This window comes from Petaurus breviceps, unplaced genomic scaffold, assembly GCF_028583685.1.
Source record: "Petaurus breviceps papuanus isolate PSGF00001 unplaced genomic scaffold, PetGlider_PUasm1.0 90847, whole genome shotgun sequence".
In the NCBI taxonomy this organism is placed as follows: domain Eukaryota; kingdom Metazoa; phylum Chordata; class Mammalia; order Diprotodontia; family Petauridae; genus Petaurus; species Petaurus breviceps.
The window spans coordinates 2,711,759-2,737,149 of record NW_027187360.1 but is presented as its reverse complement, the minus strand read 5'-3'; the positions used below and the strand labels follow the sequence as shown (position 1 = coordinate 2,737,149).

The 25,391-nt window shown below is 35.9% G+C and overlaps 2 protein-coding genes across 2 annotated transcripts in view; both read right to left on the bottom strand.

The window, feature by feature from the left end:
• CSE1L (chromosome segregation 1 like) overlaps nt 1-25,391 on the bottom strand; it is a 415,445-nt gene that overhangs the window by 192,479 nt on the left and 197,575 nt on the right. The window lies entirely within an intron of this gene.
• Nucleotides 1-25,391, bottom strand: part of ARFGEF2 (ARF guanine nucleotide exchange factor 2) — a 132,343-nt gene that overhangs the window by 85,945 nt on the left and 21,007 nt on the right. The window contains exons 2-6 of the mRNA XM_069072365.1: nt 16,862-16,892; nt 16,090-16,213; nt 5,272-5,418; nt 3,518-3,697; nt 2,264-2,498 (exon numbers count right to left, since the gene is read on the bottom strand). Coding sequence (XP_068928466.1) covers nt 2,264-2,498; nt 3,518-3,697; nt 5,272-5,418; nt 16,090-16,213; nt 16,862-16,892 — 717 coding nt within the window. The remainder of the gene's footprint in view (nt 1-2,263; nt 2,499-3,517; nt 3,698-5,271; nt 5,419-16,089; nt 16,214-16,861; nt 16,893-25,391) is intronic.

The window sequence follows — 25,391 nt, the reverse complement described above, 5'->3', positions numbered from 1 at the left end:
ATGGGAGAAAGGAGTGATTATGAGAAATACTTTGGAAGCAAAATCAACAGGAAATGGATTGGATATAGAAGAGAAGGGAGACTTGAGGACTCAAGTTTTCAGTTATATAATAGAAGGATGATGTTTCCAACAACACAAATAAGGAAAACTTAGAGGAAGGGCAGGTTTAAATAGAAAAATGAGGAATCATTTCAGATATGTTGGATTTGATATGTCAGTAGGAAATATAAATAAAAATGCTGTCTTAGAGCCTATGTTCAGCCCTCACCCCATCTACAGTTGTTTGCTATCCTATCTCATAGATGCAAGATATAGAAATGTTACAAAGATATATAAATGTTCAGTTACAAAGTACTGAACAAAAACTTCTGAGTGAATGCTGATCTGTTTGCTGTATTCATTGAATGCTACAGAGTCTACAGACTGGCTCAGCAGATTTAAGAGTTAAATAAGAAATTCAGGTCAAGAACTTTAACTCTGATACTTTCGTCCTTTGTGAGCTCATGATCGCCTACAGTAGGCCCATGAAATATGGGAATGTGTCTCAAGTTCAATCAAAGTCCTGAAGAATTGGCCATATCTTTGAGAACAGGCACAAAGTCAACCACAAGATAAGTCAAACATTTTCCCTTTTCCCTTCATACCACATCTACAATGCTCAAAGAATCCAAAGCATAGGTTAGGGGGCAGAATTGAAGGATATTCTCTGTAGCCAACTGAGGACTCAAAAGGGCTGGAGACAGTTAGGGGCTGGGATGGTGGGAAGTAGATCATGTATGTGTGTGATTATTTAGTAAAAGAGACTAAGAAGGACTAGTCAGACAGGTAGGGGAATTAGGAGATAATGTCTTGAAAACAAAAACATCAAGGTTAAAGAGGAAGTGATCAACAGTATTAAGAGCTACAAAGGAAAGAAAGTGAGAGAGAATCTGACACTTAGTGATAGGGACCTGTTTTTCATGTCCTTGGCTTTCCCATGAAGTATGGGTTTTCTTTTTCCTTCCTTAGCATGGATGCCGATTTATCACAGAATCACCCCTCTGGAGAAATGCCTGCCATCAAATGTAGGAATTAAAATGGACAGGAGAACTTGATCAATTATTCCATTCATTTTAAGGAAAAAATACTATGAACCTGAGAAATAGCACTGCTTCAAATACGTGTCAAGGGGTATAACTGAGATGCCCAGTAGGCCACCAGAGACTTGGGATTGTAGCTCAGCAAAGAAATTAGAGCTATATATACACAAATTTCAAAATCATCAATGCAGAGATAATTGGAGCCATGGGAGGTAATGATATGATCCAAACGAAAGAGTATGGAGAAAAAGAACACAGAAGACCCAGGACTGAGCCATGGGGGGGATACATATATTTAGATAGCAGGAGACAGATGATTATCTAGCAAGGAAAACTGGAAAAAGAATAGGGAGATTGCTAAAAGAACTAGAAGTGAGAAGTATCATGAAAGCCAAGGGAACAAAAAGTATCCAAGAGAAGGAGGTATTCAATAGCAACAAGAAAGGCAGAGAGATCAAGAAGGAAAGTTTAGTTATAGTATTTATGAAATCACTACACACCTTTAAGAACTTAATTTAAGTAGAAAAATTGTAAAGGATTGAGAAATAAGTACAAGGTCTGATTCAACCATCCTCTCTATGAAATCGCTGATTCCCTCAGCCAAAAGCGTTACATTTGCCCTCAAACTTTTCATAAGCCTTTTGTATTACATTTATTTCTGTATATGCTTTATATCCTCCCCACTTACCAGATTATAAGATTCTTGACAAGGTCTGTGTCATTTATCTGTGTGTGGCATACTGACTTACACATTATAGAAGCTTTATAAATATTTCCAGATTGACTGTTTAGGATTCTGCTAACATTTTAGGTTCTGTGTTATAAATTCCCTTAGGCCTTTAACTGAAAAAAGGAAAGATGTTGAGAACAAGTTCCAACAAAGGAAGATCTATGGCAATATTTATTTATTTATTGCTTTTTGGAGGGGCAATGGGAGTTAAGTGACTTGCCCAAGGTCACACAGCTAGTTTTTTTGTGTTAAGTGTCTGAGGTCGGATTTGAACTCAGGTCCTTCTGACTCCAGGGCTGGTGATCTATTCACTGCGCCACATAGCCGCCCCCAAACTATGGGGATATTTACTTGAATTCCAAAAGGTTTCACTCATGACTGTCATATCTCATTTTACCTTCAAATACAAGGTTTCTTTTCAACAGAATCAGAAAGCAGACAACTTGGGACATACCTGACAAAGGAAGGCCTCCCTCTAGTTGAGCTTCTCCATTTTCTATCCTATCTTCATGAGAGCCCCTCCGCTGGTGTTCACCATTCGTTAAATCAGTTTTTTCAGGAGTTGATGTTTTGCTTGGTAGCTGATTGTGCTTGAGCTGGTTAAACTTGGGGGATCCTGTCACAGCCTGAAGCACAGGAGACTGGGGTTTGGGATGAGTTGCTTTTTCTAATTCTCTGGCCTCCTGTAACTAAAAGTCAAATAACAATAAGATGATTCAATCCAGATAATCCCCTCTTTCAAAAACCAGTCTGGATGTTATGTCATCTTTCATGAAGCCTCTACTGACTGATGCACACATATAGCTTGATGTACTTTCTCCTTTAATTATACTTTGTTCCTCATCTGAATTCAGAATTCTCTGCTCTTCTGTACTCATTCTAATTTGCCTTATATTGGCAGCATAGTTCAACCAAAGACAGTAGCTGCTTAATATATTCAAAGAGAATTAAAGAATATATGCATGAAACAATGAGAAAAAAAGGAAAAGTAGATACTTAAGTTATCAACAGAAGTAACAAAATGTAAGAAAAAAAGAAAACTTCTTCAACAATTCACAGGCTTGCATTCCTCCAAATAAAGTAAGTTTGCATGCAACAGACAGAGAAAAATGATTATGCGCTCTTAAGGAAAAGCTATACCCAAGTGGAGCCAGAAGACCCCAAACCTTGATTCCACCACCTATTAGTGATACAACCTTCAGCTTGGAACTTTATATTTTGGCCACAGTAAAATGAGGATAACAACCGAGACCCCACCATTCTTACCAGGGAATTGCAAAGAAAGAACTTTGTAAATGTGAATTTTACTATTAAGACATTAAGGAAATATATAACAGCCTATCTTAAAAGTTTCTTGTAACTGGTTTCAGCAAAAACAAAAAAGTTTTAAGATAGTACAGAAAACCAATAAAGAAGATCCTTCCTCCTCCCCCACTTACATCAAGGTAACTTTCCACTTTCCTCATAAAACCCTTCCTCTCATAACAGAGATAAGCACAGCAACTCAACACATTAGCCATGTCTAGAAATGTATGGCTAATTCTCAATCTGTGTTCCACCGGCAGAAGCAGAGGTATCTCTATAAGGGAGAAATGACGGTGGTGCAACACTCAAGGCCTGGCCATGCATGCGGCTAAAATCAAACATTTTTTTCACAGACACACAGAAACAACCCTTATCAACCCCAATTATGTAACTGACAACATACCGCTTGGTTCTCCATTCGGGTAAAAATGACATTCAACATCTGAGTGAGAGTGGCCTTGGCAGTTGTCTGATTAATGAGATTTTTACTGGCCAGATAGATGTTGTAACATGTCCTAACTGTCTGAAGTATTGTACCTTCATGAATTTCAATGTGTGGGGAAGTCACTGCAGTAAGAAGTGCCTAAAACAGAAAAGACAATGTTGATTTAAACTTTAGGGTCTCCTGAGGGTAAACCCATTTCCTTAACATTTTATTTTTTTGAGAAAAGCTTAAGGAAAAGATGGTTAAGCAAACTTTAAAAGTACAATACACTAAGAATGAACTGTTTTCAGTGATGGCATTTAGTCTGCACTCACTAAATCCATTATGACAAATTCATTTAGAATTATAAATTATACTGAACTTAAAGATGGCTGGATTTCTGACTATTCACTTTTATTAACTACACACAACATTAAGTGTAAAACAAACCCTCTACCTAGAAGCTAAAATTCTATAAAACTAAGCTAGCTTATATTGATCATAAAGGAAGCACATCCCAGATGAAGTCAGTTCCCCATTTTTCCACAATTGTTTCTTCAGTTTCTTGTTTAGGTTTACAGCAGCGGTTTTTAAACTTTTTAGTGTGGCATGGACTCTTTTGATAATCTGGTGCAATTTGTGGACTTCTCAGAACAATCTTTAAATAACATACATCAATCAATCAATCTTTAAAAATAGGATTACCAAGAAAACTAATTATACTGAAATACACTGCAAAAATATTTTTTTGAAAACATGTTCAAGGGGTGGCCAGGTAGCACAGTGAGTAAGAGCACTGGCTCCAGTGTCGGGATAACCTGGGGATCAGATCCGGGTTCAGATACTTAGCGCCACACCCAGAAATAACTGGCCATGTAACCTTGAGCAAGTTACTTAACCCCGATTGCTTAAAAAAAAAAAAAAAAGAAAACAAGTTCAAGTCCTATAAGTTGAAAACCCCTGCTTTAGAAGAAACATAATAGTTATCCTAATACTAGACCTTTCCTTATAAAAAAATTCAAGACTTAAGATATGGAACCTTAGCATACCAATCTCTTTATCTATCTGCAATCAACCACAGGTAGTAATGTCTCATACCATTCTGGTAGTAAAAATGGAGGGCAGGAAAATAGGTAATTACTATTAAGTGCCCCTTGAGAAACAGTAGATTTGAAAGCAAGTCTCTCAAGGGAAAAAGATAAGAGAAGGTGCCCCATAATCCTTAATTCATAGGTCAATTTTAACTTGTATTAGTGTGGCTATTAAGTTTTAAAACAAAACAAAAATTCTGGCTCCACTTTTCACATTTAAATAAATTACCTTCCCTTTTGGACCTTAAATAGTACTGTTTTATACCTACTTTATAATTTAATATTGTATATTATAATTGTTCACATACATATCTTAACATAAATTCCATGAAGGCTGTTATGTCTTATGTAAACTTTATTCCTACCAGCCTAGTTTTTTATTCTGCACACATGCTTAGTAAATGTTGTTGAATAACTGAATTGAAATTAATTGCACACTATAAAGAGGCATGATGATGAAATTGTAATGTTTAACAATTTAAAGGGAGCAGTGGTTTAAGTAATAGTGAATTCTTCTGTTTCAGTTCAGGACCTAATTTAATTTACTTTCTTCTAAATAAGTCAACTACACTGTGAATTAAAAATCCAAACTCTTAAGAGCCAGTCACACCAAGCATAAATAAACAAATAAATAAGTAATACCTTAATTATTTGTAATTGCACCCCTTCATCAGTTTGAGGGCCCTGGAAGCAATTGCAAACAGTTTCAACTATCCGGTCAATCAGGCGCTTTCCAGGGGCTCCACTGTCTGGTGCATTTCCAGTAATGTGCCCATATGCGATGAGTTTCTAAATGCAGAGAGAAGATACATACATATATACAAATATCTATATCTACATATATTAGAGAAGTTTCTAACTTTTCTAGATAGAAAGAAACACAAGACAACCAATATTCAAGGCCTTTAACTCCACTTCTCACGAATCTCACTGAAATGGACTCCCATGGAACAAAACTAGAATCATTATCTTACAAAATGTATCAGCTCTGAGAAGATCAAGTCTGCCCTATTTTTGCCTGGATCACTACTTGATTGCCAAGGTAATATTGGAACACATAAATTCATTATGAAAAATGCTGAAATATGCATTAGGAAATTATTTGTAAAGAAGATTGTCATATTCATTCACACTTGTGATACTTCCACAGCCAACCCAATGAAGATAAATTTCTAACTCTATATAGTACAATACTGGACTGCAGCACCAAATCTAGATAAATGATAAACTACAAGGTACTGAAATTTCTTTTTAACTCTCCCACTTTTAAAGTCATGAAAATAAAACTATTTGAGAAGAAGAAAGGATAATAGATAACTAAAGGGAAAACAGTAGAAAGTGATACTGCTGAACGGAGCAATACCGTACCTGAGTAAGAGAGGAGGGTTCAAACAATGTGCTACTCAACTCTAATCCACTGGGATCTCCACTCTCTTGATGTACGTGTGTGTGCATTGTGTAGGTGTGAAAGAAAGGAATGACTTTTCAACTCCATCTGGACCCTGGACTTCTGTTATTATAGCTTTAAAAAACTAACATTGGGTTTTATTAAGTGGAACAGTGTCCAAAATACAGGAGATGATGCCACATCCACCATCCACAGTACTGTCTGGTTCTGAGTCCCATACTCAGGGTATTTACAACCTCCAGATCACTTAAAAGAAGACAGTTAAGATGTGTCAGAGACTAGAAACACTACTATCCAAGGATGAGTTAAAGGATTTGGGGATGATTAATTTGAAGAAGAAAAAACTTAGGGAAGGATAGTTTAACTATTATGTACAAGATGATTCATTAAACTTGCTCTGTTGGATCTGGAAAGCAAACTATGATTAATGAGCAGAAATTATAAAGAGGCATGACGATGAAAAACTTCTTTTCTAATGAAAAAAATTAAAACCCCAAAATGAACTGCCAATGGACGGACTCCAAAGTATCTCTCAATATATGCCTTTCTTTCCATTCACCCTAGTGGTGAGTTGTCTACTGCTTACAGTTTTCAAACAGAAGCTTCATTCACAATATGGTGGATGGGACTCCTGTTTTATGTAACTGCCTGACTATTCCCTCACTGGCTCATCACCCATATTATACTTTTTAACTGTAGGTGGTCTCTAAGGCTGCCTCAGAACTTTCTCTATCTTCACTCTTTCAACTTCCTGTCTCCATAATTTGCATGAGTGGCATGTATTCTCTCATCTTCACCTTTTACAATTCCTAGTTTCCCTTCAAGGCTCAACTGAAGTGCCAGCTCCTGCATGGAGTCTGTCGGACTCCCAGTAGCCAATGCCCTCTGCTCAAAGTTAACATCGATTTGTATATATCTATAAATATCTGTTCTGTCACCTCTGGTTGGATTGTAAGCTCTTTAAAGACAAAGACTGTCTGTGTCTCTATCACTGTATAGTTCATGGTTTAGAGTAGGCACCTCAATCAATGTCTGTAAATAGTCTTAGTCTAGGTGTTGTCCAACGTCCCTGGTTAGCTCTAAGACTCTTGCATTCTCTTCTGTGTTACAAAAGTTGCAATCTTTGTAAAAAGGCACTGTTTACTACACAGATTAATGGAGGTAGCTTGTTACATACACAAAAGTGCGATTTGATCTTATATCAGCTATTATTATTGCATTAAAATTTGTTTCCCTATGACTTTTACCCATTGGCCTTCAAGTTATGGTAAAGCATCAATTCCTGCACTTAATCTTCTGGTCCTTCTCTGCTAACACCAGAGAGCAAGTGGATAAAGAGTTGGCCTCTCAGCAGGTCTGGACATAAGATGATTACAGTCATAAGGAGAAGAATCCAAGTAAATCACCCAAGAAAGGTTCTTTTGTAAAACAAGCTATGCTAAGGCAAAAGCTACAATGTCAGCTTTCCAAGGCAAAAGAAGTTTGAGTGGGCTGCATCCTAAGTTATCCTATCCACTGAGGAAACATCAGTTTCACCATTCTGACAACTCTTTTGAATTTAAAAATTAAGAAAAATAAGAAAAGGCAAAGATCCTTAGGAATGAAGACAGAAATGATTGCTTCTACCATGAAGTCTATAGGTCAGATCTACCCAAAACCTAAGGATAATATTGCAGCAAGGACTCCTATTCAAGTGTGGATTGGGGCAGATGACCTCTAAGGTTCCTTCCAAATGAGTTTCTGTGATCCTATAAATGAGATCATGACTCAACCTTATGAAAGTATCTGGTAGAAAGATAAAATGAAATAAAGGGTTTCTGGGGAAAAACCAAATCTTTCCTTTCCATTCCCAATACCACAATCCTGGTTCAGATCCTCATTTTATATCTTACCTGAATTACTGCTACAATGCCCCCATTAAGTCTCTCAGCCTCTGGATTATCCTCTAATTTTTCCTCCTTATATTGCCAGATTTATCTCCCTAATCCATAAATATAAGCACATCATCCCAGGACTAAAAACATTCAGTGGCTCCCCACTCTCTACAAAGTTTAAACTCTCTTAAGTTGTTTGCTGTTCAAAGCAATCCAGAAATTGGTAATGCCGACTTTTCCCAGATTATCTCCCATTATTCCTTTCCACGTATACTGTACTTCAGCTAAACAGTTTCTCCAATCTTCTAATCATGAAACTTTGCTCCCACTCTCTATGTGGTAGAGTGGAAAGAACACTGGAATGGGGAGTTTGGAGACCTAGATTTGAATCTGGTTCCAACAAGAATATGGACCATGGGCAAGTCAGTTAACTTCTTCAACCTCAGTTTCCTCATCAGTAAAATGAGGATAATACTTGTACCACCTTCCTCACAAAGGTGAAAGAGGCGAAATGTTTTATAAACCCTCAGGAATCATAGAAATTTTAGTTACTTTTGCTATACTTGGAATGACCTTTCCCCTGAACTCTATCTATTAATATTCTAAAACCTTTTTTAACATTCAAATAAAGGAAATTTTAAACTTCATTCTGTATTCCTAGAAGCACCTAGTGTTTCTACCACAATCAATCATAAAAGTGTTAGTCCCATGGAAAACAGTATTTTGGATACTAATCAAAAAACTCTGGTGTGACAACAAACTCACAGAAGTAAAAAATCCATTCCATAATCCATTCCACCTCCCTCACAAATACCATACTCCCATGACAAAAGGGCACTAAGAACTACTGACAAAAGCCAGATCAAGAGGGCTGTCTAATCAACAAGATTATGTTTTCAAATTTGTAACTCCAAATTAAAATTTTGTGGGGGGTCACCCTTCTACATCAGTGCCTTAGAAGATTTCTAAAGAGAGAAGCTATTTCATACTGGATAAAAGATGAGCTAAAGCATGACACAAAAGAATTGTTCCCTTATTATAAATTCATAAAGGGAATCATACAGGAAAATAATTGGAATTTGTGAATAACAGGGACTTTGGTTTTTGGAGTTACTTTTTTAAAAACTTGCCACCAATTCTTACTTGTTGTTACACATCTTAAGAGACTCTCTAAAGTCACTCAGTTAATTTCTTTAAAAATTGATACTATAATAGACTGGTGATTTTGATCAGTATGGATGGCCCCTCTACTCATCCAGACAGAAACTATTCTACAATTAGGTAGACAATCTTCGCAAGTTACACTTCTCTGAATTTCATTAGTTAGGCTGATCTTCAGACAACAGACATATAATGGGTCCATACATGAAGCCTATCCAATTTGGTAGGACCTACTAGAGTTTGCATTCTGCTGGCATAGCCTTCAGGAATTGACAGTCATCACTATATCTTAAGAAGGCATTAAACTGGCACTTCTATGGAGGCTCTTTAGTATAATGTATAACGTGTGTTTATGTGTGTGTGTGTGTATAAGTATATAATAGTATAATAGAGATATAGGAGGGCTTTCAAGAACTCAAAATTTTCTCCCTTATTAAACCACTTTCCTTTGACTTTTTTTTTTTATAAAGTGGATTGTCTAATGGCAGATTTGTGGTCCTCTGAAGCTGACATAGCTTTTAGGAGATGTGGGTTCTAACCCTGGCTCTATCACTTACTAGCTGTGGCCTTGAGCAAGTCACTTAATGTTTCTAAGTCTTAGTTCTCTAATTTGTAAACTATGCCAGTTCTTTCTAGCACTAAGATTCTGTGGATCTACTTGAGATATAATGATCCTTAATATGATCAAAAAGGAGAATAAGTAATAAAAGTTCTGTGCAAGTACACCAAATTTCCCCAAAACTTTTTTTTTGGCCTACGCTGACACTTTAAATTTCTTCAAATTAATTTTTTTCAATTAACCAAAATTTATTTTCCTTTCCTCCTACCATTCCCCACACTGGGGGGGTAAGAGGGACACACCCACCCCCCACACACAAAAAAAGTCTTTTAACAAATATGTGTAGGGGCAGCTAGGTGGCACAGTGAATAGAGTCCTGGAGTCAGGAGGATCTGAGTTCAAATCCAGCCTGAGACATTTAACACAAAAACTAGGCGTGTGTCCTTGGGCAAGTCATTTAATCCCCATTGCCCTATCTTCCCCCCTCCAAAAAGCAAAAACACAAAAACAAAAACAAACAAACAAAACCAACAACAAAAACCAAACCCAACATGTGTAGTCAAGAAAGTCAAATTCTTGAACTAGTTTTGTCCTCTGGACTCAGAATGACTGTTTTGATCAGAGTTCTTAATTTCTTCAAAGTTGTTTGTGTCTACAATACTATTGTTATTGTTCTAGTTTTGCTCATTTTACTCTTCATTTAAGTCTTCCTTGTCTTCTCTGAAAGTGTCCCCTTCATCATCTCTTAAAGCACAATAGTAGTAATCCATTATATTATCATAATTTACATTAATATAACATAGCCTTTCCCGAGTTGATGTACACCTTTTTAGTTTCCTAAAGAAGCTGCTTTAAATTAGTGTACATGTGAGTTCTTTTCCTTTCTTCGAAATCTCTTTGTGGTACTGAACAAGTAGTAGTAGAGATGAGTCACAGGGTATATGCATAGTTGGGTAACTTTCTGGGAATAGTTCCAAATTGCTTTCTGGAATGACTAGATCAATTCACAGTTCCACCAACACTGCACTAGAGCAGAGATGTCTAACATATAACCCACAACACTACTGAGTGTGGCCTGAATCAGATTAAAATGTAACTGAGAAATATCTGACAAAATAAATAAAATACAATAAAACACAGATAATATTAATATGTGGTTTTCTAAGTTAATATGCAGCCCACAGGGATCCTTATATATGGTCTAGTGGCTCTCACCTCTACCTGAGTTGGATATCCCTTGCCCAGAAAAAGCTGCTTTCCCACAACTCCCCCAACATGTCATTTTCCTCTTTTGTTAGCCCTGTCAATTTGAGGGGTATAATGTGGAACCTAAGAGTTGCTCTGATTTGCATTTCACTATTATTGATTTGGAAAATTTTTTCATTTTATTTGGATTTATTTCCCTTGAAAACTATCATTCATATCTTTAGATTATTTACCAACTGGAGCCCTTATGCTTAAAAAATTTCAGTTTGTCTTCTATTTTGGAAATGAGATCTTTTTCAGAAAAAATGCAGCAATAGTTTTTCCTAGATAACTTTCATTTTTAATCTTAGCTCTACTGGATTCATTTATGCAAAACCTTTTAAATGTTATGGAACCAAAATTGTCCATTTTATCTTCTGTGGATCTTTATTTCTTGCTTCATCTGGAACTTCCTGTCTATCCATGGATCTGAAAGATAATTTGTTCCTTTGATTTGTTTATTATATGATACTTTATATTTAACTCACATATCCATTTTAAGTTTATCTTGGAATATGATGTTAGATTTGTCTATGTCTATTTTTTGTGTGACTACTTTCCAGTTTTCCCAGTAGTTTTTTTCAAATGGGCAGTTCTTGCACCAGTTAGCTAGGATCTTTGGGCTTATCAACACTAGATTACAGTGCCCATTTGTTTCTGTATGCTATATAATTAATCTGATATAATCCCCTGATCTATCTTTTATTTCTTACGCAGTTACCAAATTGTTTAGATGACCATATACTTTGTAGGACAGTGTGAAACTTAGTACTTCTATGCCACTTTCCTTCTAACTTCTTTCATTATTGCATTGTTATTTTTTCTAGCTCTACAAGGTAATCCTTTGGAAGTATGATTGGTATGACACTAAGTAAATCAATTAAGTGTTGTCATTTTTATTATAGTGGCCTAGCCTACTCATGTACAATCAATATTTCTCCAATTATTTAAGTCTGTCTTCATTCTGTGAAGTGTTTTGTAGCTATATTCATAAAGTTCTTGTGCATCTCTATGTAGGTAGACTCACAAGTATTTTATACTATAGTTATTTTAAATGAAATTTCTTTCCATCTCTCCCTATGTTTTTTTGTTATTATAAGAAATGCAGATGACGTATGAGGTTTTATTTTTATATATTTCAATATGCTGAGGCTTTAAATAATTTTTCAGTATATGCTCTAAGGATTTCTAAGTAAACCATGACAGAACTGGCAAAAAGTAGTAATTTTTTCTTCTTATCCTATGCTTATTCCTTCAGTTTCTTTCTGCCTTGTCAATATAGCTAGCATTTCTAGCACTATGTCAAACAGTAACAGTGATAATGGACATGTTGCTTTACCCTCAATATTAATGGAAAGGTTTCTAGTTTATTCCCACTACCCAAAATTCTGGCTCTTCATTTTAGATAATGAGATATTTTTAAAGTGTTTAACACAGTGCCTGGCAGATAGTAGGTGCTATATAAATGCTTAATAACTTCCCTTCCCTTCCCCTCTACTTATCATATTAAAGAAAGATTCATTTATTCCTATAAATTCTAGCATTAACAGGAATGTGTATTATATCCTGCCAAGAGTTTTGTCTGCATCTATTCATCATGATTTTTAATGTTCTTATTATTGATATGGCCTATTATATTGATAATTTTCCAAATACTGAACCAACCCTGAATTACTGACATAAATCCAACCCACTCAGTGTATACTCTTCATGATATATTGCTATAACCCACTTGCTAATGTTTTACTTGAAATTTTTATATCAATGTTCATTAAGGATACTGGTTTATGGATTTCTTGTTTTGACTCCCAGTTCAGCTACCAAGAACAATTCTGTATCACAAAAGAAATTTTGTAAGTCCTCTTTTCCTATATTTTCAAACAGCTTATATCAGAATAACAGTTCTGCATTTGTTTGTGTGGTTTTTATACATGTCCACTTTGTGTCAAGATGACATAAACCGCTGAAAAATATGTACATTCCTTCCTATTCCCATTCAATAATCACCAGAAGTCTGTCATAATCAAATTTTCTAAAATTCTTTTCATGTCCTTATTTCTTGTTTTCTTAAATATTATTAAATTTGTACAGGTCTGAACAGAGTGTCCTCACTATTATACTTCTACTATTTCTCCCTATAATTCATTTAACTTTTCCTTTAAGTACTTAGAAGCTATATCACTTGGTACATAGAGTTGGCGTGGATATTAATTTATTGTTTATTGTACTATTCAGCATAATGCAGTTTCTCTTTCTCTAATTTTAAGGTCTTTTTTTCTATAGCCTTGTCTAAGACCATTATGGCCACTCTTGCCTTTTTCACTTCATCTGAAGCAAAAAAGATTTTGCTCTAGCCCGTCACTTAAACTCCCTGAGAACCTTTGTTTCACATGTGCCTCTTATAAACATAGTTTGATTGTGATTTGTAATCCATTTTGCGATACATTTTCTCTTCTATGAATCCATTCATATTCATTTATTATCATTAATTGTGGATTTCACTTTATTCTGTACTCTTATGATTTTCCCTCTCTTTTGTTTCACACTTTCTCTAGGAAGGAGAGAGTAGTAAGTACAAACGTATTTAGCATCAGAGCTCTAGGTCTGATGCAATCTTCTGTTCCCCTGACCATCTTCTCTTTCACTCATCCAGGGGCAAGGGACAGGTTCTTATCCTTTCATTCCTTTTAGAAATCTCTTTGAGGTTCATCCTCCATGGTTAGAGTTTGTTTTACTTATGACCCATCCTTTCATTATTCTCTCCTCTCCAATGATACACATCCCTCCTGTTTCCCTGCTGAGTGAAATGTATTTCTGCATCCAACAATATTTGTGTATTCATCCCTCTTTTAACCAGTTCAGATGATGATGAGGTTCAAGTAACACCCATTCCCCTCAAACTGTTTCCCTTTTTTGCATAATTTGCCACTTACATACCCAGATTAGGAGATAATTTCCATCTTTCTTTCCTCTCCCCCTTGTATATTCCTCCCCCCCCCCTTTCCTTTCTTCTTTTAAGATTATCAAAGCTTGACAAAACTTCTCCCAGTCACTCTGTTTTGACTTTCTCTATGAACCCTGAGGATAAGGTTCTGACAGAACAGGTGTGCCATCACTCCTATTAGAATGTAAATACTTCATTAATATTTTTTAGCTCTTTAATAATTTATCTTTTTACATTTATCTTGACTTTTTAATTTTTATTTCAAAGTTTCTACTCAGCTCTGATCTTTTTATCAGGAATGCTTGGAAGTCCTCTTTGTTTTGTTAAAGATCCACTTTTCTCCTGTAGTCTTATACTGTTTTGCTATATAAATTATTCCTGGTTGTAAGGCTGTCTTTAGTCTTCTAGAATTCCCAACTCTACAATGTTTCAAAGTAGTGGCTGCTAAATCTTGTATCACCCTCACTATAAGATACTTAATACTTTAATTCTTTCTGACTGCAGTGTATTTTCTTTGAGCTGAAGGCTCTGGATTTGAGCTATAATGGTCCTGGAGGTTTTCATTTTAGGGGTTAGGAAGTGACCAGTGGATTCTTTCTCTATTTTCACTTTGCCCTTTGATTGTAAGAGGTCTGGGCAGTTTTCCTGAAATATGATGTGAAGCCTCTTTCATTGGTCATAGCTTTCAGGTATTCTAAAGATTCTTAAATTATCTGTACTTGACATATTTTCCTTGTTAGTTGTTTTTGAACTGTAATTATCTTACATTTTCTTCTATTTATTCAGTCTTTTGATTTTGTTTTAATATTTCCTAATGTCTCAAGGAATCATTCATTTCTTTTTGCTTCATTCTAATGTTCAAGGAGCCTGCTGGTTGGGTAAGTTTTATAATTATTGTCCTAAGGTGATAATTTTCTTTTCCAAGTCTTTCCTCCACAGTCTTTTCCAATTCTTTTCTCTAGTACTCTCATTTCACTTATAAAGTAATTTAAAAATTCTTTCTTAACTCTTGCTTCATTTCTTTTAGGAATTCTAGTTGAACTTGCACCCAAACTGTGTTTTTCTTTGAGGTTTTGCCAAAAGATTTTTTGGAGTGATTCCCTTCTTCTAGAATTTGTCTTGGGTGGTCCTGTCACCATAAGAGTCTTTATTGTAGAACTCTTGTTGTAACTCATTCTGCTAGTCTTTTTGCATTAGGGCTAGGCTCTGTACAATTCTGGAAGAAATGTCTAGGCCTTGCTTTTCTTATATATTGAATTTCTCTGGGTATTGAGTAATATGTTCTTCATGGATCTTAGGACCACCTCAGGCTGGAGACTTACAGGCTTTCTGTGCTCCTAAAGTTGTCTGATCCAGCCCTCCTGGTCTCAACTATGTGAGGATTTCCTGACGGGGGTTTGGATATAAACAACACAACTATGGATTTGTCCCTAGTTGGAGCTACAGTAAAATCCTAGACCCCAATCACAGTCAACTAAATTATAGGGTCAAAGGTTCAGCACAACAGAAATCTAGGATTCCCCTTGGTCTGAACTTCCTGCCCCGGCTTTTCTGCTATAGGCTTCAAAATGAGATAGAATCTGGAACTAAGTTTCTGCTCTGTTCACAGAATTAGAGCACCACAGAGCTTCTAATCTCTTCTGTTTTTGCTCTTTGCTCAGTACCCAGCCTTGGGTCTGCAATTGTTCCTTGTCCTATGCTGTCACACCAGGTGGAAGTCCCCTTCTTAGTCTACACCTGATTTGAGATCCCACACTATGGTATGTGTGACAGCTTCCAACTGGCATCTACCTTTGCTCTGGCAATAGCCTTAGGCCCTTTTTGTTGCCCAAGTGTACATCCCCAGATCTCTATTCAGTTCCTACCCTGGAAAGCTCTGTGCAGTCCCCTCCTAGCTAGGTTCTATGTCCACAAACATCTTCGTCTCTATACACCAACCTCATCTGGAACAAAATTACTTGCTGTGATTTTCCTTTGATTTCTCTATCAAGATTTGGTCTGTTAAATTTCCTAGAGTTCTATGGAATAGTTGTGAAGGAAAGCTGGGCTGTACTCCTTCCTACTTCACTATTCTGGTTGATCTCTCTTCACTTAAATATAAAGACTACATCCATACCACCCTCAGCAGAAAGGAAAAACATTTACTTCTCTTTTACTTCCAAAATCATTCTGGGTACCCCTAATATTCTTATTCAATAGCTAATCTGTCTCTGAAACTTAAATTTCTGTCCTTAAAAGTTCATATTAAAGTCAAGTTTAAATACAATACCTGCAAGCAGTCTAGTGATGTACTGACCACCCGTGGAGATTTTGATTGACAGGCCAGTTCAAATGGAAGGAAATATTTGTCAGCCTCGATGAAGTTTGCTTTTGGTGGTGCGGCAACCCCAGGTCTGATTTAACAAAAGGAAGGGTAAAGACGGAAGAAAATAAAGTCGTAAACATCTTTAGAACTACCCTCTCTAAACGCAGTTTTCAAATTAAATATGACTACAAATAGTATCTGTGACTCAGATAATTAAAAGTTTAAACCCTGCATTAGGGAACACACAAGTACCACAAGCAGCAGGCAAAATCCCTTTTTAGCTAATGTATCTATCATTCTGTATTAGTCATAGTTATACTGCTAGAAAGAGACTAACTAGCACCATTATTAAGAAAGGATTTCCACACACATAAGCTTTCTCTATGCCTCTATATGCCATAACTCTAAGAAGACAAAATCAGAAAAAGTTCAAACATTAGCATTAAGGTTATCTTGATTGTCCCCCAAGTTCAGTGACCTAATATCCCATTGTTTGCTTAGTAGTTACTACCCACCAAGTATGAAAAGAGTGTAAAGATTACTGTAAGCTCTTCACTATATTTTCCATATATGTGAGAAGTAGGCTAAATATAATGGGGAGAACACTGAAGTGGGGGGGCAGAGAAACATGGGGTTTATTTCCCCATGTCTAGGACTAACTTGTTGTGTAACCTTGGAAAATCACTTCCCCTATTTGCTTAACAATGGGTAACAGCAGCTAAGCCACATAGCTTACCTTTGCTTTTCTAGTTCTGCTTTAATTTCATCTAGAAAGGAAGAAGGTAATAAAAAAGACAGTTACATTGGATATATGCAGCAGAATATGTTTGATTTTTTTTTAGACTTAACTTTAGATTTTTACAATATGGGTTACAAGGAAAATAAAGTAGTAGTTACAGAAAGTGAAGCAAGTTGCTACGTAAAAATATGGATTAAACAGATTGATGATTGGTACTCTGTTTTAAGAAAGAATACTGCCTAAGAAAACACCAAAACAGGGGCGGCTAGGTGGCACAATGAATAGAGCACCAGCCCTGGAGTCAGGAGGACCTGAGTTCAAATCCAGCCTCAGACACTTGACACACTTACTGGCCGTGTGACTTTGTGCAAGTCACTTAACCCCAACTGCCCTCCAAAAAAAAAAAGAAAATAATTATTTTGGGGCGGCCATGGAAGCACAGCGAGTAAGAGCACCAGCTCCGGTGTCAGGACGACCTGGGGATCGAATCCGGGCTCAGACACTTAGCACCCACCCAGAAACACCTGGCTATGTAATTTGAGCAAGTTACTTAACCCCGATTGCTTATTAAAAAAAAAACACACCAAAAAAGCAGGGTTGTTGGTTTTTTTTAATCCACTACCAAGACATATGGGATTTTTTTTCCCCTTTAGAGAAATTTAATCCTAGATCTTAGGTTCTCTATACTTATTAAAACAATAAACTGCAGCACATAATAACTGTGTCCATACATCCAGAAATGTCTGGTATCTATTCAAAAACAAACAAAAAAACCACTTTTATGCCATCAGTGTTTTAGATTCATGTATCAATATTTCTTCACACAGTATCCTGATACTTGGGATCTTGTAATATTTAGTTATTTTAGAATTCCAGGACATACATCTCTGGATGCTCAAAATTCTTTTTTGTTGGGAAACTGTGTACATGATTTGACCTCAGAACGCCGTAAGAAAACTACACTTACCAGGAAAATGCAGATTATAAACTTTTCGTTTTGTTCACATCCAAGCCAACTATCTGGATGGTTCTATACCATCCATAAAATAGTTGAAGAAATATTTGTACATACAACCAATATCAAACATTCTGCTGCTATACATAACTCATTAGGTCTACTGCAAATGGAGTTGGATAATAACTTGAAGTCTTAGAAAAAAGCCTTACAGGAAAAGTGTGCATATGTTCTTTATGAGATAAAATTCACCTTTGCCTCCCTTCTATTATATCTTGGCGAGGTAGAGGAGGAATGAGATTGTAGGAGTGGTCAATGAGATCTCATACCATGAGGATAGCTAAACTTTCAGTAATCTATACTCACAATGTCAAGACCCATTTGGATGATGAGATCATGACACAGAGCAACATTAGTTCCCAATGTGGCAAAACTCAAGTATACTGAGGTTTGCCTTTAGCTTTTGCACTTATTGGTATTAAATAAGGTGAAAATTCCTTGATAAGGAAGATGGCAGAATAGTTGCTTTCTGCAAACTTCTCCAATTTCAAACCTCAAAGTAAAGGTATTTTGTGATATGTCCATTGTTATTGTTTATTTTTTAACTATAAGATACAAAGAAATACAGGCTTTTTTTAAACTTAGGGGAGTTTTAGTTGATGTCTCATTAATTTATTTTCTTAACATATCACATATTTCCTATCATTGGAATTCCTTCATGAAAACAGAGTTGAGTTGGGTTCAGAATCTACAAAGACAGAAAATCAGTAAAATGTAAGAGCTTCATGCAATAACATGAAAGAATTCTAATATATACAGCTTCCATTCAGTGTTTTCACACCAAATTCATATATCTAGTACAGGTTTATAAGCAGAGGTAAATTCACATACTTTCATCTCAGGGTTAGACATAAGGCTCCTGAACCCTGCTCCAACCCAATAGGTGGCAGACATTCACTGCCCAGCCACATAAAAGAAAGGAACAATGGAAAGAAGAAGGGAAAGGGAGGGTGGAGAGGAATAGAAGACTCAAACAGATCAGAAACATCAGTGCTGAGCCCCGCAGGCTAGAGGGGAATAACTATCAAGTTTGTGGGAAAGGTGACTGAAACCTGGCTGAGTCTAGTCTTTCTCTACCCCAGGTTATTCCTGGCAGAGAACCCAGCCTAGTTCACCAGGATATTCTCCAAAGAAATGAAGCTTAATACAGCCAACAGCTCAGCTTTACAGATTTGTGCAGTAACTGAAGGGAGAAAAATCAAAGAGTAAAAGATTCCCAGATACAAGTGTTGGGAAATACCAGCTAAAAGACCAAAAGATCAAGAGAGAAAGTACAACCCGCCCCCCCCAAATAAACCAAGAGGGAGGAAAATAAAACATAAGGAAGAATAAATAAAATCTAAAGAGAGACCATGGCACTTTGACTAAGTATTACAATATGAAAAAAAATGGTTCAATACTGTCTAATGGAAGGGAATCCTGCCAGATTCTCAGAAATCACACAATAGCAAGAAATTCCAGAATGGTTCAAAAGAGAAACAAAACTCTTAAAATGGGATTTTAACCTTTTTGGTGGGCCATGGATCTATTCCATAGTCTAATGAAGCCCATGGACCCCCATCTCACATGCTTTTAAAATGGATAAAATGCTTTTAAATGGCTAAAATAAAATACTTAGTAAACTAATGGTTTACAAAGTAAATCAATAAAACAATTATGATGGCGATAATAATTAACACTCATATAGCACTTTAAGGTTTTCAAAGGACTTTACATATCCTCATTTGAATCTTACAATATCTCTTTGACAGGTGCTATCATTATACCCATTTTACAGATAAGGTAACCCATTATACAGAAATAGTTATAAAAAATTTTTTTTCTAAAAAGTTCCTGGACCCAGGTTAAGAAGTTGCCGTAAAAGAGGAAACCAATAATGAATCTGGGTGGGAAATCAGTGTTTCAATGAAGAATTTTAAAATATCAGAGTAGGAAAAATTGAATATATGATAGAGAATCTCTCCAAAAAAGCTCTGAGAGGGAATAACAGATCTGAGGCAGAAAAATACTAACATGTCAAAACATCTAAAAAAACAAACATGTAACTCCTAGACAGGCCAAAACAATGGACCTTAAATACTTGAGGCAGAGATAACTTAAAGAGGTCTTCCAAAAGATGACAAAAAAAGCCCAAATATCACAATTCAGGAAATAACATAAAACTGTCTAGAGCAACCTCTGAAAACAAAGCAATGATCAAGAGAATTCACATTGCTGCCAGGAAAAAGAAAAAAAAAGCAAACAAAGCTCCCTCTTTAAACTTCAAAGTACAAAGTGGTTAAATTCCTCAGTTTTCAAAGCAAACAACAAATGTAAGCAGTCAAGAAAATGCCATTCAAATAAGAAAAGGCAATATGAATAATACAGGATTATTCCATATTCATAAGAAATCAGAGAGGAGAACAGGAGGGAATTTTCCTTAGTCCACAGGGAATGGGAAGTAAATGCACTGAGCCAATGACTGTTTAGTATGTTATTTGGGCAAAGATGGAAACACAGCCCATGGGATGCCTGGTTCTGATGTTCAATGGACATATTCAAATCACAACAAACAATGAGAGATTTGGATATGAAGACTAAATAAATTCCATTTGGTTGCTATTTCCTATGCTTAAACTGGTTTTCTGACCTTTGAGGTTATTTATATTCCTCAAAATTATCGATGATTAAGCAATTAATCAGAAGTACTTCTTATACATTTAAGTTTATTTATATAATAATCTTTCTCCAACCCCAACATAAGGATGAGGGTGGGGATGGAGGATTAATGGGAAGGAATAAGCACTTATATAGTACCTATTATGTGCCAGACAAGGTGCTAAGCAGTTTAGAAATATTTTCTCTTTTGATCTTCACAATAATCCTACAAGGTAGGGGCTGTTATTATCCCCACCTGAAAGTGGAGAAGACTAAGGAAAACAGAGGTTAAGTGACGTGAATGAGATCACACAGCTAGTCAAGATCTGAACCTCAATTTGAACTTGGGCTTTCCTGACAGCAAGTCCAATAATACCTAATATTTATATAGCACCTACTATGTGCCAGGCACTGTTCTAAGTACTTTATAATTATCATTTCATCTGATCATAATAACAACTCTGGGAGGCAGGTGTTATTATTATGCCCATTCTGCAGATGAGGAAACTTGAGTTAAACAGAGCAGAGGTTAAGTGCTGTGCCTGTGGTCACATAGCTTGTTAAGTATCTGAAATTCAATCTGAACTCAAGTTTTCCTGACCAGTGCTGTGTCTACTGTACCACCTACCTGTGAGTAAAATATATGTAATAAAATAGGGGTCAAATGTTTATATTTGCTCTGTAACGCTAAAAAAAAATTTAAGTAATTTAGGAATTTAATTTATAAACTTGAGATGCTTGTGGAAAATTGTAGCAGCTTTGGAAACCAAGGAATTTTTTAAAGTTTTACTGGTACTTGAGGTTTTTATACCACAAGCATTTCCTGGTATACCCCTACCACTGAGCCCTCCTTCATAACACAGAAAATGAGTGAAGACACAAAGACCGTAACAGTTTCTGCTTCCACATCCAATAAGCCACTATCTCTCTATCAAGAGGTCTGTTTCACCAATAAAAAGAATGCATTTTTATGCTGAGTGAAGTAATCAGAATCAGAAGAACAATGACTACAATAACATAAATGAAAACCCTGAAATGAAGCTAAGCTGAGTAACTTACAATAACCAGTCTTAGATCCAGAGAACAGAAAACACACCTCCCTAATTCTGGCAGAGACAAAGGATTCTAGGGGCAGGATGCTGCATAAATTGTCAATGTACACCTACTACTTTTGCTTAATTGATTTTCTTTCTCATTTAATCAGGGTGAAGGAGAAAAGTGACATATACTCAGGAATATTTGTCATGGAAAAGTAAAACATATCAATAAATCCTACTATAATTTTTTAAAATAAAGGATATTGGGGAGAAAAGCGTAGGGCTGTTTTGAGAATCCAGTTATAAATCCCAGACATGAATTAAAATGAGGTTCCCTGGAGCTGGGAGAGGGGGCTGCAAAAGCCAAAATTACTGGATATTTTAAAGTACAATCCCCACACAAATACATTCATTTAGTTCAATGAAAGGACGGTGCAAATCAAAGTCATTGAAAGATAAACTAACACTGCAATGAGAGAAAATGTAATACTTAACTCAATGTACAATGGATATAAAATTTGAATTGGTTGTACTAAAATTCAAGATGGTGCAAAATGACACAGATGAGTTATCATATGATTTGCATGTAAACGTGAAGTTAAACAATCTGTGCTTATAAGTTAAAAATACCACAATGTGCCATATTTCTCATCATTCTTTTTTTATAAACATGTAATAAACTGGTTTCCTCCAAAAGTGCAACCTTTAAAAAACTGTGCTAATTTGGGGCCAATTATAATAATTTGAAATTTTTATTTAATTTGTTTAAATTTTTTATTGATCTTAATTTTGAAAGTGAAATAATCAAAAATCCACAGAAGCAGCTGGAGCTTGTATAAGCAAAGAAAAAAAAGACAGTTCAAAGTGGCAGAGATAAAAAAAAAATTAAAAGGCCCAAATCCAAAAAAAGAGAGCCACTATGTTTTTTATGTGGATTAACAAGTATTGTTACTGATACAGAAAAAAGGCTTCTGTTTGTTTTGTGAAAATATTTTAGTTTTAGATAGCATGAAACCTAAAAAATTAAAACACCCTGAAAGTATAAACGTAGAATATGTTGGCAAGACCAAAAAATTGTTCTAAAGAAAATTAGATGGGGGCAGCTAGGTGGTGCAGTGAATAGAGCACTGGCCCTGAAGTCAGGAGAACCTGAGTTCAAATTTGGCCTCAGACACTTAACACTTACTAGCCGTGTGACCTTGGACAAGTCACTTAACCCCAATTGCCCAGCTTTCCCCCCTCCAAAAAGAAAAAAAATAGTTGCTTTTAATAAATAAAAACAATCTTTTTCAAAAGCCAAGTCTGTGATATCAAAGGGGTTTACATTATATGAAGTTGCTTATAGAATAAAAAGCCTCAACCAATAACCAAGCAAATAAGTATCTATTACTCCCTTTTATGAACCAGGCACTGCCCTAAGGGGGATTACATTCTTCTTAGTCATTTCCAAACCATGCTACTCTGTGAGAGTACCCTCCCCTTGGCTTCTTCCCTCATAACTCCCTTCTAAGTTGTTTTCTCCCATTAGAATGTTAGCTTCTTGAGGCAGGATGCTGTTCTATCCCCAAAGCTTAATACAATGCCGAGCACAAAATATGCACTTAAATTGAGGAATAAATTCATTCACGGTTTTGTTTTTTTTTGTAAATGGAACCTATGCAGAGAACTCTCAGTAAAGAATTTCCCCTAATAATGCACAATGGCACCTTTTTGCAATTTATAGTCTTTGAGAGTTGACTGGGGCACTGAGAGTGACTTGCCCAGGGTCACAAAGACCACATGAATCAATCAATCAATCAATCAATCAATCAAGTACTATCTTTACTAAGTAGGTAACTTAGGAACATCAAGATGCCCTCAAGAGTAAAAGGAAAGTTCAAAAGAGGTGAGGGTACAGGGAGGAGCTCTGTTTTGGACATGTATCTTTTAAGGTATGCATGCATAACTAATTCAAAATGTTCAAGAAGCAAACTAAACCTCAGAAAAGACCAGGACTGGTAGATAGATAAGTGAATCATCTGCCTAGAGATAATTAATAAGAGAAAGGCTGATATTACATACAGCTAATGGGAGTCTAAATTATGCTTGGCAAATCATAGGCAAAACAGTTTTGAATGTTTCCATTAGTAGATTATATGGTAACCAAACATTTCTTGAATGTTTGAAGGTCACTTCAATCAACTAAAGGGAGAACCTAAAACCTTCCTATTCTGTTTTGCAAATAGATAAGCAACCAAAAAGACTAAACAACAAATGTAAAGATTTGATCACATGTGGTCAATATATTGTTAAAACTGAGTGAAAATTTATTTGTAAACCTACTGGTGGCAATTTCATATCGAGTTGTTTTCAATGTAACAGATTTTTAAATGAAGATTCTATAATATAGGAGGTACTGTATGGGATTCTGCACCGAAAGAGCTCAATCAAAAACATGATGAAATGAAGGCCCATTAGACCTATAGGTATAGGTATAGCTGTGGGTCCTTACAATTTGGACAAATTGCATGCTTTAAAGATTATCAGAAATATAAGAGAGTAGATACATATGTTTTTTCAAATAGTTACAAGAATGAACAACTTTATTTTAAAAAGATCATTAAATACAGGCACTGGGGTATAGAAATCCATCTTGCCCTACTAGAAAGTTGGGGGGAGAGATGGGGAAGGATATAAGAGAGAGCAGATTGGGGAAAGGGGTATTCAGTAGGCTTGCTATCTTGGCATGGGGGGGTAGGGGAAAGATGGGGAGAAAATTTGTAACTCAAAATCTTGTGGAAATGAATGTTGAAAACTAAAAGTAAAAAGAAAGATCATTAAAAGGAAGGCTCTCTGTACAACTGTGAGACATACAAAGACAGAACATTCAACTGTTCCATAGTATTTACAAAACACTTTTTGCTCCCAGAACACTTTAAAAAGTATTTAAGCTTCTGGAACTATGCCCAAAGGGCTATAAGTAATTTCATACCCTTTGACCCAGCAATACCACTTCTAGGGCTGTATCCCAAAGAAATCACAGAAGCGGGAGGAAGACCCATATGAACAAAAATATTTATAGCAGCTCTTTTTGTGGTGGCAAAGAATTAGAAATTAAGGGGATGCCCATCAATTGGAGGATGGCTGAATAAGTTGTGGCATATGAATATAATGGAATACTATTGTGTCATAAGAAACAAGGAACAGATGGACTTCATATTTACCTGGAGAGGCTTATACGAACTGATGCTGCGTGAGAATAGCAGAACCAAGAGAAATTTGTACACAATTACAGACACAACGTATGTGTGACAACCAATTTTGATAGACTGGACTCTTCTCAGCAATGCAGGGCTATAAGTCAGCTCCAAAGGACTCATGATGGAGATGTCTACATTCAGAGAAAGAACTAGAAAGGACAGAATTTGAATGCAGATTGAAGCAAATTACCTGCTCTCTTTCGTTTTCTTGCATGGTTTTGTTTCCTCTTTCCCACTGTTCATTCCATCCGGTACAATCCCTCTTTATAACCTGACTTATGTCTAATGTGAAAGTAACTGCAGATCCTATACCTGATTGTATGTCGCCATGGGGGGAAGAAGGGGAAGAAAATTTGAAACTCAAAGAACTATGGAACTGAATCTTGTAAACTAAACTTTTAGTAAACAAATTAATAAAGACCAAAAAAATTAAAGAAAAAAAGGTCACATAATAAAAAAAAAAGTATTTAAGCTAAGAAGAAATCACTATTTTTCTTAATAATGAAGTCAAATCATTTTATAACAAAAATTTCTCCTGAAACATGCAGTTGGAAGATATTTTTAAAAACTGTGTACACTAAATAAATCAATGCAAAGTC